The sequence below is a fragment of the Solanum lycopersicum genome, chromosome 2, assembly GCF_036512215.1.
Source record: "Solanum lycopersicum chromosome 2, SLM_r2.1".
Classification (NCBI taxonomy): domain Eukaryota; kingdom Viridiplantae; phylum Streptophyta; class Magnoliopsida; order Solanales; family Solanaceae; genus Solanum; species Solanum lycopersicum.
This window is the reverse complement of record NC_090801.1, coordinates 64,482,912-64,498,272: the sequence shown is the minus strand read 5'-3', so window position 1 is coordinate 64,498,272 and position 15,361 is coordinate 64,482,912. Positions and strand designations below refer to the sequence as shown.

Here is a 15,361-nt window from a genome sequence, read left to right as displayed (position 1 = left end):
AACACAGATTAAATGTTTAAGATTAAACAATATGGTAACAAAGTTTTACATTCTTGGCATCTTGATGAAGAAGTTAAGTGCTTCTTCAAAAACTTACCTACAAAGAAGTATTTTAATAATAGTATATTTTGTGGTGACTCTTTAAAAGTTATTTTTTTTTAATTATAAATGAATTGTACCAATATTGAAAAGAAATCGATATGATTGGGATGATTTTAAAAAAATTAATTTTAATTATATATTATAAAATACCAAACATTTGAAATGGTGTAATTTTTTAAAAATAACCAACTAGTCTGTACCCATTAAAACCCCATAAAAAAAAGAATGTAAAAAAAACTAAATAGTTATTACTCTCTTCATTTCAATCTATTTGTTGTTAAATCTATTTTTTTTTTTATAGCTTTTCTAGTTTCAATCTGAACGCAAATCAAAATATTTTAATATCAAATAAAAACCCAATAAACAAAGTAAAAAAGGAAGGGAGGAGTGTGGAAAATAGGCAAAGTTTATGAACAAATTCCCAAAAGAGCGGGACAAAGCATTAACATGCTAATAATACGCATGTAGATTGTGGAACAGAGAGGTTATTTTGACATGCTACCCAAATCAATCAGGGAAGAAGAAAGATGGTGCACACTGCCTACGATACCTTCCAACTCCTCAATAATTCTCCCTCCAAAATCGATGCCATTGAATCATACCGCTCAAATTTGCTCATCGCATGTTCCGATGGATCGCTCCGTGTTTACGTTCCAGAATCCTCAGTTTCCGATCAATCTGATTTCCATTCCGAAACCTTAGGGCTTCATCAAGGACCATATGTGCTTGAAAGAACTCTGAATGGATTCTCCAGAAGACAAATGCTGGCCATGGAAGTCCTCGTCTCACGAGAACTTCTGCTTTCCCTCTCCGAGTCAATTGCGTTACATCGATTGCCTGATTTGGAGACTTTATCAGTGATTACTAAGGCTAAAGGTGCAAATGTATATTCGTGGGATGATAAACGAGGGTTACTTTGCTTCGGCAGGCAAAAAAGAGTCTGTATTTACAAACACGACGGTAATGACTTGAATGTAATTTAATTGTTGTATTGTTAATTGAAAATTTTATATTATTGTCACGGCAATGCGGTTTCGTGCATGTGTACTAGATCAGTCTCTGCCATATGTGAAAGGAAAAAGGAACTACTTTTCTCTATGGGCTGATCAATCATTTAATGATGTTACAAACATAATGTAGAACTGTGCTTTCCCACTATCAAGTGGACGTAGAGATATTATATATGTTATAATAATCGCTGGAAAGATTGTTTGATGTAAAAAACATAAGATAATGCCCAAAATAATTGAATAATTTAATGATTTGAATTTTTGGAAGTTGTATAGAAACAGAATGGTTCAAACATTTTGTGACATCCGAAAATAGCCGAGTGTTACATAAATTGGGACAGGGGAGTATAGTTTTTGGTTCACTACATTTAGTTTAACACAAGTATCATAAAGGCCTGTAATTTCTTTTTCCTTTGATTATCAGGTTTGTTGCCTAAAGCAGTTTGGATACTGATGATCGTATTTGTCTAATGATATAAGAACTCTATTGCTGTAACCTGATTTTTATTTGGAACTTCTATAGGGGGGAGTGGATTTGTGGAGGTGAAAGAATTTGGAGTACCTGACACAGTTAAGTCGATGTCATGGTGTGGTGAGAATATTTGCTTGGGGATTAGAAGAGAGTACAAGATATTGAATACCACTAATGGTGTATTGTCTGAGGTGTTCTCTTCAGGGAGGATCGCCGCACCTCTTGTGGTGGCTCTTCCACCCGGAGAACTACTTTTGGGCAAGGTAATGTTGGTTATTTCTTGTAGAAAGGTAACAATATTATATATCATTGGTACAGAGGTTATGCAGGAATCATATTTACATTTCCAAAGAAGGAAAGATATCTCCTTACTCTTCTTAGAGGGATTCTACTATATCTATCAAAGATTCAGCATCATCTAGGAATTTAACCTTACACCAAAAGTGAACCTAAGAGCAGGTAGTTCATCTTGCCAAAGCTGGTCAACTCCTATCCTTCCCACACAAAACACATGTTGAACACAACTTCAACCTGTTTTCCATCAAGTTGTCTTGAGTCAAGCATGATTCTTTTGCAGCTAGCCAGAAAAATGCCACCCTACAAGGTATCTTCACTTCCTAGATATGCTTCCACGGCCATTGGCTGTCTTAAGTGGCTCTATTACCTGGAAAATGCTCCAAACTTCTGAGAGATTCAGCTATTTTATTTACTTCCCAGTCATTCAATGGTCTTCTAAAGCCTATCGCTGTCATTATTACATTGAGTTGATTGACATTGTAGTTCTTTTCCACACTTGCACACAACACTATGGCCTGGTTGACTGAGGTGGGCCATCTTCCCTATGTGTTGTTTCTTCTCAAATTCCACATACCAGAGCTCCGATGTATCCATAGAGCAGGGGAAACATACTTTTACTTCAGAATTTTAAAATTCATGTGATTCACCTTTGATCCTCATTCCTTGGATGATATATGATTCCATAGAATCTATAGCTTTCTTTCTATGACTTAGCTGATGAAGCCCTTGTGGATCATCTTTCACTTCTCTCGAGTAAATTCCTAATCTTTGAAAATTATCTGTCCAGCTTTTTATGCATACTGAACCAGTACCGGTTGGTTCGGGTTGCCCTTTTGCAGTTTAATCGCTGTTAAGTATTGTTGTTGCAGGATAATATTGGTATCTTAGTTAACCAAAACGGGAAGTTGATCCAAGAAGGGAGGATTTGTTGGTCTGAGGCTCCTGCAGCTGTTATTATCCAGAAGCCGTATGCAATAGGTCTTTTGGGGCGACATGTTGAGGTAGCTTAGCTTGAGTATTTAGTTTGCTTTTCTGTACATTTTGTTCATTTAACCGAATCTCCTTAGATCTAATAATCTGGAATGACAATGCAGTTTGATGTTTTGGAAAATTGCAGATACGTTCTCTTCGTGTACCTTATCCTTTGATTCAAACAGTTGTCCTTCGGAATGTTCGTCATCTTGTTCAAAGCAACAATACTGTGATTGTTGCTCTTGATTATTCTGTTTTTGGATTTTTTGCTGTACCTCTTGGTGCGCAGGTAATTGTCACTCTAGAAAAATTTCTGTCATATTATGTTGAAGTATATTGCTTACGCTTCTAATCCAGTATTAAAACTGTAGCACATTTATGTATTGTCTATTTGAAGGACTCATTTTGGACGGACTCAAGTTTGTCATGAAACTAATCTGAGAATGCCTTAGACACTCAAACAGAAAGTCTAAGTCCTGCAAAAGAAATCTATGTTGCAAGTTGTAATGATTATGATTATGAGTTTTACTTATAAGACCTCATGAGCCAAATAATTCATCTTCTTACTTCAGGTATCAAAAAAGGATCATTTTATTCTAGAGTTTTATGGAGAAAATCGTGAAAATAAATATTGCACTGGAGAATATTCCTTTTTTTTTTTGACGACAAGGGAAACCCGCAGCCGCTACCCTTTTGGGTGCGCACAGGGTAAAACCCCGCTCCTATGCAATAGCTCGCAAACCACATAGGAGAGGTAACCAGCACAAGGCAAGCCTGGTGCGACGAGCTCGACCCAGAAGGCAAACCCCTTGCTTTCGCTGGCAAGGGGTTTCGAACTTGAGACCTCTAACATGGATGTCCCAAGCTCAAACCACTGGGCCACCCCGAAGTTATAATATATCCATAGAATCTATATCCTCAAAGTTTTCTTCATTGTATATAAAAGAGCAAATGTAGCACATTGTCCAAATTCTTATGCTGCCTCATCTCTTTGAATATTATGTGGTTTGACTAGGAGTGCAAACTAAGAAATTTGTTTGAATTGTATATCACATTCATGTGGTGAAAAAGATCAAGTTAAATATTGGAGTTCATGTGAACGGCTGGTTTGATTGGAAAATATAAGACTGCAATATAGTTTAGACTCGAAAGTTTAATTTGGGAAGTCATCCAAAGTGAACTGTGTAATATACGTCAGATGGGGGTGTATTCTAGTACCAGTGTATTTTGTCTTTATGATTTACCGTAACTGAAGTGCCCTCAGTCAATAAATATCGGTGTTTAGCTGAGGTGATGGATATTGGAGATTGAAGAATGTTAGTGATCAAAACAGTATGTTGAACCTTGTACTTTAAGGTTTGGAATGTAGACTCTTGGATTACTATTATGGATCCTAGGCCCATCTACTGTTCAACTCAAGTACCACCATCTTTAGCCTTCAACTTGTAGAACTCACTACGATTCCAGGTGGCCCCATAGAGCCGAGTTCTGATGCCTAAGTGAGTGTTGACCAAAAACTTCTAGGTGTTGACCAAGGTAGAAGAAAGATTGACACAACCTTAGCACCAAAAGCTAGCTATTAAGGTGGGAGAGCCCAAGGCTATATAAGCCCCACATAGGGTGGCTCTGATACCATTGATACAACCTTAGGAGAATCACACCTCAATAGCTAGCTATTAAGGTGGGGAGAGCAAGGCTATATAAGCCCCACATCAGTTTCCCATTTAATTGATGAGGGACTCAATTTCCACTCCTTGCAATAATGTCATAACAAAGATGGAGAAATATGGGGTTTTGCTTGTAATCTCGTGCTTATATTGTGCTTTGTGAACTGAGGAGTGGTAGAGCCACTCTTGTTCATGGACTGCACCTCTGGCTAGTTAATCGAGATATGAAGGCAATTATACCATCACTTGTTAATCAAGATTTGTAGCAGTGAGACCTGGGTTCAGGCTCATACCTTGCTTCTTGGACTTGATCTACCAGTTGGCCAAAAGAACTTAAGGTCTGAATTATTGAGTTTGGATCAGGGTATGTGGAACCTGTTAGGCCATGCACCTTGAACCTGTTACCAACAGATCTTAGTAAAGGATCCCTAAATTCAACAGCATGTAAAAGAATTCCTTGACGCACTTCACAGGTACAAAAGTCGGGGGAAGACCCATTACTCACTGAGTTAACTTTGAGAGTGTGATTCCAACTTTTCTCCATGATGCAGATTGTACAACTAACAGCATCTGGAAACTTTGAGGAGGCCTTGGCTTTGTGCAAATTGCTACCACCAGAAGATTCCAGTCTTAGATCTTCAAAGGAGCAGTCAATTCATATGAGGTGATTGCCCCCTTCCCTTGTCCCCACCGCCCCTCTTCTGCACTAACTTTGTGCTAAGTTGTAAGTCAATAGCAACAGCATCTCACTTAGATCATTTTCAGCACCTTCTTGTTTATATAATTATATTAATGAAAGTTAATTTTTACCTGAACCAAACAAAAATATATCTCATTGAAGTCATGGTTACATTGAACCTCCTGCCTGGGGTGGGGGGTGGGTGCGTGATTTAACCAAATATTATGTGTTAACGTTGCAGTTCAATGGCAATAGTCTCCTGTTATGTCAAATCTATTGAAATTGCATCTTTTAGTATATGATGTTATGGTGTATACGTGTTTATATCTAGCACAAGTTATAAATTGATATGGGTCCATTTCGAGGCTGATATCAATGTAGCTGTGAAGTCTTAATTTAAAACTTTTAGATCAAGAATCGGCCAAAAATTTGTGGAAACATCTGTAGTTGATATTCTTTATAACTAGGGATTTGTTCTTTCTTCTAGAGTGCTTTTGAAATCCTCAACTCGGAAAGTTTTGGCTTGTTAATGGCTTTGATAATGTGGGTTCTAACAAAGTATGTCACATATCTTGATAAAGATTAGATTATATAGAGGCTATATGGAAATTAATTCTTGTAGAAAACTTGGAAACATCTTTGATAAAATGTAGGCTTCAACCAAAATGTGAAATTATTGATAATGTACATTTATTTCTTTGGATAGGAACAATGTATAGGGTATTAGCACCATAAACTTATTTGAGGTGTTATGTTTGCTTAAAGTTTTACTTCATCCAGTGTAGTACGCATGAGTAGTAAGACTGACAGCATACTGGCTTGACCAGGAAACTGTCCTGGCTCGATTTTCTAGTCAGTTTCTTTTTCCCAGGAAAGATGAAATAAGAACAACACCCAAGGGTGAGGCCTAGAGGCTAATGTAATTGAAAAGGCCCTGGGAGACCAGGGCTAGAATTTCAGCAAAGGCGAAAAAATATAGGTGATTACTTCTAATCCTGCTATACCTTGGTGGGCAGGGTCAACCAGTACGTGTGCTTGTGGGAGGTAGAAGGTAACACGGATTATTCGAGGTTTGAACAATCTGTCATTTACACCATTGTTGTGGGAAAAAATTGAAATATGAACATTGCTTGGCAAGAAGTTACTAAATACAACTTGGTTCTTCTCTTTTATTGTTCTTTCCATTTTTTGTAGTTTTAGCTCATATAGTTTGTTTTTTTTTGGGAAAGAAGGAATGAAACGAAATGTGAAACTAATATACATGAAGATTGATAATAAATCTTTGATTCAGATATGCGCACTTTCTATTTGAAAATGGGAGCTATGAAGAAGCAATGGAACATTTTCTGGCATCTCAAGTTGAAATCACTTATGTGCTCGCCTTATATCCATCCATTATTGTTCCAAAATCATCTTGCATACCTGAACCACAGAAATTTGCAGATGTTGCAGATGCACCATATCTCTCCCGAGGCTCTTCTGGTCTGTCAGATGATCTAGATTCTCCGTCTTCGGATGTATTTGAATCTGATGAAATGGATATAGAGTCCAAGAAAATGAGCCACAACACTTTGATGGCTCTGATTAAGTATTTGCAGAAAAAGAGATACAGTGTCATTGAGAAAGCAACAACTGAGGGAACTGAAGAAGTGGTTTCAGATGCTGTTGGAGATAATTTCATTTCTTATGGAACTGACCGGTCCAAAAAACCAACCAAGGTAACTTTTCAATGTGTCTTGTGCCTTCCATAAACAGCTTTTCGGGGAAATCTTTTTTGTTGAATAAGTTCTCAATTGGAAGTCAAAGTTTTGACATTAAGCATATCTCTTCTTGATAACTGTGACTAGCAATGTATTTAGTATTTTCAGCAAAGCTTTCTAGAAATCCCAAAGATATGCAGTTGGCAGCGCGCATTATATTGAGCTGTTTAACATGTACCTTTCTTTGCATCAAAGCATAAATACCTTTCTGGCTGCATGTGTTTGATCATTTATGAATTTGATGGATTATTCAAGTCATCGATCATTTATAGCCTTCTGAAAAATACTGTTTCATTTGTATCTTCCAAAAGTCTGATGTCAGGTAGGTAAGTTCTGATTCTTCCATATGCAAAAGTACTGGCTTATTCTAGTGAGCCTACTGAAGGGAGAAACCACTTACGCCTCAAAGAGCTGTTAGTACTTGGATAATTTCTACTTAGCTGTATTACTTGCCTAATTTAAATCTAAAATGTGTTTTTCTTTGATCCATTTAGGGCAGAATTCATATTCCTATCACTTCCATCGCTAGGGACATGGCTGCAATACTGGACACTGCACTTCTTCAAGCTCTGTTTTTAACTGGACAGTCCTCTGCTGCTACAAATTTTCTGAAAGTCCTCAACTACTGTGATGTGAAAATATGCGATGCGTTCCTGCAAGAGAGAAGCCAGTATGCTTGTCAGGTAGAACTTTATAGATGCAATTCAATGCATCATGAAGCACTGAAACTTCTTCATCAACTGGTAGAAGAGTCCAAGTCAGAGCAAACTCCTGTAGAGCTCTTAACGAAGTTCAAGCCTGATATGATCATTGAATATCTCAAAGTATGCTTCTTTCTCTGCTTTTATTTTCTTTACTTTGGGTTTTTAATTGCTTGAAAGATGTGGAAGCTTGTAAAGTTTTTGGATCAGCTATCAGAGATTTGGCAGGTAGTTTGAGTTTTGGGTCCATATCCATTTGACCCACTAATTTCTTATCTTTTATACAAGCAAGTTTCTGGAATTTTTATAGTTTCCTTTTCTTTTCTTTACACACTTCATTTATGCTTAGCACAGGGAATGAATCTCTCTTTAAGTATTTTATGGAACAATGCTTCGCCAAAACAGTTATCTGATTATTTTTTCTTTTTTGGGCAGCCCCTTTGTGCAACTGACCCCATGCTTGTCCTGGAGTTCTCATTGCCTGTTCTTGAAAGCTGTCCGATGCAAACCATTGAGCTATTTTTGTCTGGTAACATTCCAGCAGACTTGGTGAATTCTTACTTAAAGCAGCATGCTCCAGACATGCAGGCAACATATCTAGAACTCATGCTTGCCATGAATGAAAATAGTATCTCAGGGAATCTGCAGAATGAAATGGTAGAGGCACTTGTCCATCTGTCTGGTTTTATGTAGCTTCTCTCTGTCTTTCCCCTTTTGTACCTTTTATTTCATAAAAACCATTAAAGCAACATTGCTTCAAGTGAAGCCAGAAAGCTGAGGCTTATAGTTCTCCTCGTGATATGGGCATATGTCTAATGAAGCTCACATGTTTAGGCTTCTTTGAACTCAAATCTTTGAGAAACCCTGAGTGACAAAATTTAGGAACAATTATCTTGCCTCCTACTGTTTCTCAGGGATAAAGATTTTGCTCGGACTCTTCAAAATGGGTGCGTGTTGGATCCTCCAAAAGTAGTGTATTTTTGGAGGATCGAACACAGTTGGAGTAACATTTTTGGAGAGTCCGCTCAACAGTCTTTTGTGCTTCAATCCATGCGTCTGACAAAATGTTGAGTGTTTATGTGATTATGATAAATTCGCTTAGCAACTTGTGGCAGGTGCAAATTTATCTCTCAGAAGTGCTTGATTTTCATGCTGAACATAATTCACAGCAAAAGTGGGATGAGAAAACATGTCCTCCACCAAGGAAAAAGCTACTGTCTGCTTTGGAGGGTATGTCTGGATATACTCCAGAGGTGTTGCTGAAGAGACTTCCACCAGATGCTCTGTATGAAGAACGTGCAATTCTTTTGGGGAAAATGAATAAACATGAACTTGCCCTGTCTATTTATGTGCACAAGGTATTTTTCCACCTTAACTGCACATGATATTTTAGGATTGGCTTTTATCTAATGCATTGGTGCTTTCGAGGGTATTTAAGGTATGCAAAAATCTAAAACTGTGCAAGTTCTCCATCATAAGCATTATAACAGACTTATATTGTGAACTTCACATTTGCTGTTAGATCGGTTGACTAATGTAGCAGTCATCTCAATAGTGCAATCATTTCACTCTTCTTTTAGTTAGTGTACCTGTTCGTCAGACATGTTAACCTTCTCATAGTTTAATTACATCATTGGATTTTGCATCGACCCTTTCTTTCTCTGTATGTTGTTGGGCTAGTATGCATTCCCAAGTCGGGATATTGGATATGTAATCTTTTTGTCATTAATACATGTCTAATTTTATGAATTTGATGGACATTGAAGTCTTTTCAGTTGTCTCTGTGTTGCATTTTATAAGCTTAAATTGTGGGTTTTTTCATACTGAATTGAATTTCTCTCTTTGATTTGTAGCTTCATGCTCCCGAACTTGCACTGTCCTATTGTGACCGGGTGTACGATTCAGGACTTCAACAACATTCAGCAAAATCTTACGGAAACATTTACCTGACTCTACTGCAAATCTATCTAAATCCTAGGAAGACAACAAAAAAATTTGAGAAGAAAATTACTAATCTGGTATCAGCTCAGAGCCCTAGGATTCCAAAAGTTGGTTTAGGAACTACAGGAAAGGTAAAAGGAGGCCGCTCCAAGAAAATTGCTGAAATTGGGGGCGCTGAGGACACTCGATTCAGTCTAAGCGGCACAGACAGTGGTAGGAGTGATGGAGATACAGAAGATGCTGCCGAGGAAGGTGGTTCTACTATTATGCTAGATCAGGTACTTGATCTTTTGAGCAGAAGGTGGGATCGAATCCATGGTGCCCAAGCGCTGAAACTGCTTCCAAGGGATACTAAGCTACAGGTAAAAGAAACATCAAAATGTGATGGTATACATAAGCTAGATAAGGAAGTTGGTCATTATTTAATCAAAACAGACTGAAGTAAACAAGCATCACTCCTTGTGTACAGAAGTGATTTTCTTTCTCTCACAAAAGAACCCAGAGACAGGCTCCTCTAAACCATCATGGCACAACCACCTCCCCATACCCAAAAGCTAAAAATGAAAACTCACAGAACACAAGCTAAGATATATGTTCAAGAGTGATTGTACTCTCTGCATCTGAGTACTAAACATGTTAATATGTCCTAAAGTTCTATGTGTGAGTGTTAGATTAGTCATGGTCCGTAACTGCATGTTAGATGTTTCCAACTATATTATCTCTAAGTATTGACTTTGAGATAATACACATTAAGGAAGATGCAAGATGAGGTTTGATCAATAAAGGGAACTCAATGCACAAAACATTTGGCGTTCACGCAGGGTATGGGGAAGGGCCGCACCCTGAGGGGTGTGATGTAGACAACCTACTTCCCCAACTCACATATGACCTATCGTTCATGCGGAGACAACTTTACCTATAGGTCACAGATTGAAATTTGATCAATCTGTCTTTCAAATTGTCGAGTATATCAAATCATCTGTTTGAAACAACTATGCCTAGTAAAATACTATCGAATGTTACTCACTATGCACTGGTAGATATCAAGTTATGAGAAGCTAAGGTAGTAGACCCGACATAGTTTTCTGAATATTCACATACAACCATAGTGGGATAGTACATATAACATTGTTTATTTTTTCGCGTGAACATCCTTTCGTACATAGTGAAACTGCAGAATCATTACATCTAGCTTTGTCTGTGCATGGAATGAATGTTTCACATCTTGATGTTATAGTATTGTGCTGATCCATTTTGGCTTCATGCAGAACTTGCTTCCATTTCTTGGACCTCTTCTGAGGAAATCCAGTGAAGCATATCGGAACTTCTCAGTGATAAAAAGCTTGAGAGAGTGTGAAAACCTACAGGTAAGTTCTACTATTGTCACATACAGATTCCATATCCAAAATGCTCTGAAGGAACCTTCGATATCCTACCCCACGTGGAACCTGCCCTAAGAACAGTTTTCGAGAAAAAAACTGGTCATTCTGATGCATACAACAGTTTATATGTGGTCATTTGGGTTTGCTGGCATCATTTTACCTGTTATTTTGTTCCCCAGCAAGGCTTAGGGGGGCTTGTTATATCAATGTAGAGTACATTGATATTTTTTACTGGCATGAGCAGGGCATGGGCGTTTCACATCTTTTTTTCTTTTTTCTTTCCTTCTGTTTTATGGCAACTGCCAATTTCATCATTGCTATTCAACTGTTTGAGTATACTTTTAATTTCTATGACTGGATTGTTTTACTAAAGCTGCGGTCTAGTATTTGTTGCCCCTCATTTTAAAGCTGTGAACGAAACAGGTTAAAGATGAACTGTATAACCAAAGAAAAGCAGTTTTGAAGATCACAAGCGATAGCATGTGCTCTCTTTGCAATAAGAGGATTGGCACCAGTGTCTTTGCAGTCTATCCTAATGGTAAGACAATTGTGCACTTTGTCTGCTTTAGAGATTCACAGAATATGAAGGCAGTTGGAAGAGGCTCTCAGTTGAGGAAAAGATGATAATGAGAAGTTGGATTTGGGATTAACTGAATGTTTTGGGTTGCTATTGGTGGCATTGATCCCATTTCTTCATGCTAGCACCATTTAACATGTTCTGCAGCTCAGTTTTAAGTTGCCATTTATCCTGAAAGTAAGACACTTCTGCTCTCAAGTCACAAGGGCTGCAATGGGTTGCAAATGGTACAAGTGTGCAAGCCTAGAATGACAGTGCTCCTCAAGAAGTAACAAGTTATACACATTTTTTTTGCAGATTATGGCCAATGTAGAAGCGAATACAATTGATTTGATGTTGTGTATTTTTTCTGTATTAAAATGGATGAGAGCTCTTAACTTGAGGTGTTTATAACTTAATTTTGAGTAGAGTTTTGTTACAACTCAAGGTTGTGAATGTTCAATTAAAATGCAATAATACACAACTTTCTTTGTTGATTGTATTTCCACGTAAAGCAAATACAGTAGTTTTTTACTTCTTTGTTGGGCTAACCCCATCCCCATTGTTATACATGACATGACAATAAGATTCAGACTGACATCCCACCAACATCTAGCCTTGATTGACTATAGTGGCTATCTTTTCCCGGTGAAAAGGTATACAACCACCCCAATCCTAGACCCATCGGGCGGAGGCTCGGTATGTATGATTTGGACATCAAAAAGCTTCTTGGCTCTCTTGAAGAAAGCAGATTCCTTCTTCCATCTTCTCAAATGAGCCATAACAAAAGCTATCTTCTTTCCACCTCCTAACAGGAAGAACCTCAACGTGTTAATCAGAGGATCATAGAGGTGATCATGGTACACCACATCAGATCCCAAAATCAGGTCATAATCTCTACCAACAGCCTCCATATGCTGGTTATCCCCCCAGCTAAGCGCCGCAACATCAACACCCCCACTCTGTTGTTCCAAAACTTGTGAGTTTGCATCAACATTGAACTGTATATTAGGCAGCACATGAGGAAGGTCAGTGACAGTAACCTTAGCACCAAGAATAGCAGCAGCAGCTATCCCAACAACACCTGTTCCTGAACCCAGTTCGAGAATACGAAGGGGTAGCGAAACCCCTTTTTCCTGACGTTTGAACAAATCGGAAAACGGAGTTGATTCGCCGTTACGAGTGTTATCAAGGAGAGTGACGAGAATAGTAGCGGCAGGCCAGAGTTGGAAAGAAAGGCCTTCAGATGGAAGTTGTCTGATGACTACGTTTGAGTTAATGGATTGGAGGAAATGGAGTTGCTGTTTTTGCTGCTGCGGAGAGGCGTCATTGTCATGGCCATCTTGTGGGAGAATCATAGTGAACGGATTGAGGTCGTCCGTGTCAATGTCTCCTTTGATTTCGACAATTGGAGAAGTCATGTGACAGGCGGCGGCGATTCCGGGGTTCTTGAGGGGTTTATCCGACCCAGTCTGCGGAGTCTTGCCCTAACAACAAATTTTTATTTTTTATTTTTTTTTGGTAATATAAATGGTAAAGTAGTATTACCATAAATATAGAATATAAAATGGTCAAGTTGCCAAAGAATTTGAAGGACGCCAGATGGTAATAACGAATTTAAAACCAAAAGGATTGATTTTTTTGTTTAAATAATTATCAATCAATTAAGTCTGTTTTTTTAATAACTTTGGTTATAGTAGATTTTGTTATTTTCTTCGATTTATTCAGATTTTGCTGATGTTTTCAATATAATATATGATAATGTATTTTTAAGAACATAATCAAAATATAAAGAAGAGAATGTGATTTGCTGCCTATGTATTCCAATGTAAATTTCTCATCGGTTAATTGTTTGATGCATTTTCAACTTATGCACAAATATTTTTGGGGTTTTCAGTTCATTATTGAAAGATAAATACATTTTTACTAATAACTTCAACCCAATAGAGTGTTAAGAGAAACAATTTTCCTAGTTGTAATTAATATTACTATGACTTAATTCCCAGCATGTCACAATTATTTTCAAGGGTATTTTGCCCAAAAGTTCCAGACTAATAACTTTTACTCATGAAAATTGTATAGATCACAAATTATTTTGATTTTAACATCGTCGCCAAAAGCTAAAATTGACAGACTAGTTTCGAGTCAAAGTTGTTCAAGCAGATTGTAAAAGCTTGGAAAGCAAAAAGTCCACGGTGAAAACGTCATTTCTAATTTTGGTGAATTGTAAAATTTTCTAATTTCCTTTATATTTAAGTCCAAAATTGCTATTTAAATCCAAAATGCAATTTAACTTATTCATGTCCAAATTATAACATATTGACTAGGTCTTCTATTGATTAGTGAATATAAATATACTTGTAAAAGATAATTATTTCATTAGTGTATTTTCATTAAAAACAAATCTAGTTGGTAATCTCATAATTTCTACTGGTATGAATATGATCGCGAGTCAAAAAACAAAAGGAAACAGGTTGGGCTTTTTCAAGAGTATTGGGCCGTAGTTCGTTCTAAATCATTCATGGTTAGTTACCGATATTTTGCCAAATAACAAACGAAAAATTACTTAAATACACTACTTTAATTATCTTAATAACCATTTATCCCAACTTATTTTAAAAATTTCAAAAATCCCTTATTCCCCCAATTCAAAAAAATATAAAAGATACATCAAGATTTTCCACCTTTTTTTCACCCAATTGGCAAGTTTTACTTTACCAAAAACTAAATCCTATTTTTAAGCTACCCACTTCCCCATTAACATCCCCAATTAAAATTTACCATATTAATTTTTATTCCTTTTCCTTTTTATTTCCCTACATTGTAGGTGTATAATTGTCTACTTTTAATTCCCCATTCCACACGTTTGCAGGTTAATTTTGAATTCCAGTTAAAATTTCATCCATATCTATTTGATATTCTAGGACTCTCTTTCCATCTACCAAATTTTCTCCTTCAGCTTATTCATCGTGTGAGTTTACTAATTTTTATTCCTTTTCTACTTTTAATTCCCCATTCCACTTGCAGGTAAATTTTGAATTCCCTTCAAATTTTCATCCATATCTATTTGTTATTTTGTAGGACTATCTTTCCATCTAACTAGATTTTCTCATTCATTCAATTCATCGTGTGAGTTTACAAATATCATGGAAGAGTGTGGTAATTTCAAATGTGTGTATGATTCTGATGATGAGCTGTGGGCTGAGAATAGATCTAAGCGATTGCATGACCCATTGTTGATGAAGAACAACAATGATGAGCCAAAGAAGAAGACTGAAGAAATCAAGAAAAAAAGGCCAAGAAAAGTTACATCAACTGTGTAACTTATTATACGTAGCTGGGACAGGATGAACAAGTTTATATGTTGTTTTGTGTTGAAGACAATTATCTTTTGTGTTTTTCTAAAAGCTTATTGGTATTACAATATTTTATTAGTTATGAATGTTATATTTTTTCAAGTTATTTTTTTAGAAACAGTTGTTGCTTTACAAATTTTTTAGTGTTTCATTTTAAGTTATTTTGACAGCTAATTTACAAACTGAAGTATATTACACTTAAGTTCTAATGTGTATGATACATTATTAAGTTTTTTTCACTTTATACAAATGATGTATATGATACATAAGTATAATATATACTTGAAAAAATATTGCAGTTATATATTTAGCAACTTGAATTATATGAATGTATATGATACATCATATACATAAACAAACTTAACCTTGATTACTATTACAGTATAACGCACCACTAGAATGTACTATATCAAAATTACAGTTCATAAGGCTGTACACACTAAACATGTCGTACACATTTGAACAA

General features: G+C 36.7%; 2 protein-coding genes and 1 long non-coding RNA gene across 5 annotated transcripts; 2 read left to right on the top strand and 1 right to left on the bottom strand.

The window, feature by feature from the left end:
- Positions 1–438: 438 nt before the first annotated feature.
- LOC101260684 (vacuolar sorting protein 39) lies at positions 439–12,036 on the top strand. Of its 3 annotated transcripts, XM_010318067.4 has the most exons (13): positions 439–1,062; positions 1,636–1,847; positions 2,751–2,882; positions 2,999–3,142; positions 5,072–5,184; positions 6,216–6,269; positions 6,491–6,917; positions 7,454–7,783; positions 8,096–8,317; positions 8,776–9,018; positions 9,514–9,963; positions 10,870–10,968; positions 11,407–12,036. In XM_010318067.4, the coding sequence occupies exons 1-13, from the start codon at positions 630–632 to the stop codon at positions 11,605–11,607; spliced, it is 3,060 nt and encodes a 1,019-aa protein (XP_010316369.1). In that variant the 5' UTR covers positions 439–629; the 3' UTR covers positions 11,608–12,036. The 3 variants fall into 3 exon arrangements, with proteins under 3 accessions (XP_010316369.1, XP_004232411.1, XP_019067944.1); XM_004232363.5 differs by lacking the exon at positions 6,216–6,269 and having other exon boundaries at positions 440–1,062; XM_019212399.3 differs by lacking the exon at positions 439–1,062 and having other exon boundaries at positions 1,706–2,188.
- LOC101260984 (uncharacterized) lies at positions 12,014–12,960 on the bottom strand. The gene has a single exon (XM_004232364.5). The coding sequence runs from the start codon at positions 12,958–12,960 to the stop codon at positions 12,175–12,177; it is 786 nt and encodes a 261-aa protein (XP_004232412.1). The 3' UTR covers positions 12,014–12,174.
- A 1,262-nt stretch (positions 12,961–14,222) lies between these two features.
- On the top strand, positions 14,223–15,013 carry LOC104645738 (uncharacterized). The gene is made up of 2 exons (XR_739836.4): positions 14,223–14,510; positions 14,621–15,013. It is a non-coding gene; the product is annotated as an uncharacterized lncRNA (long non-coding RNA).
- Positions 15,014–15,361: the final 348 nt, after the last annotated feature.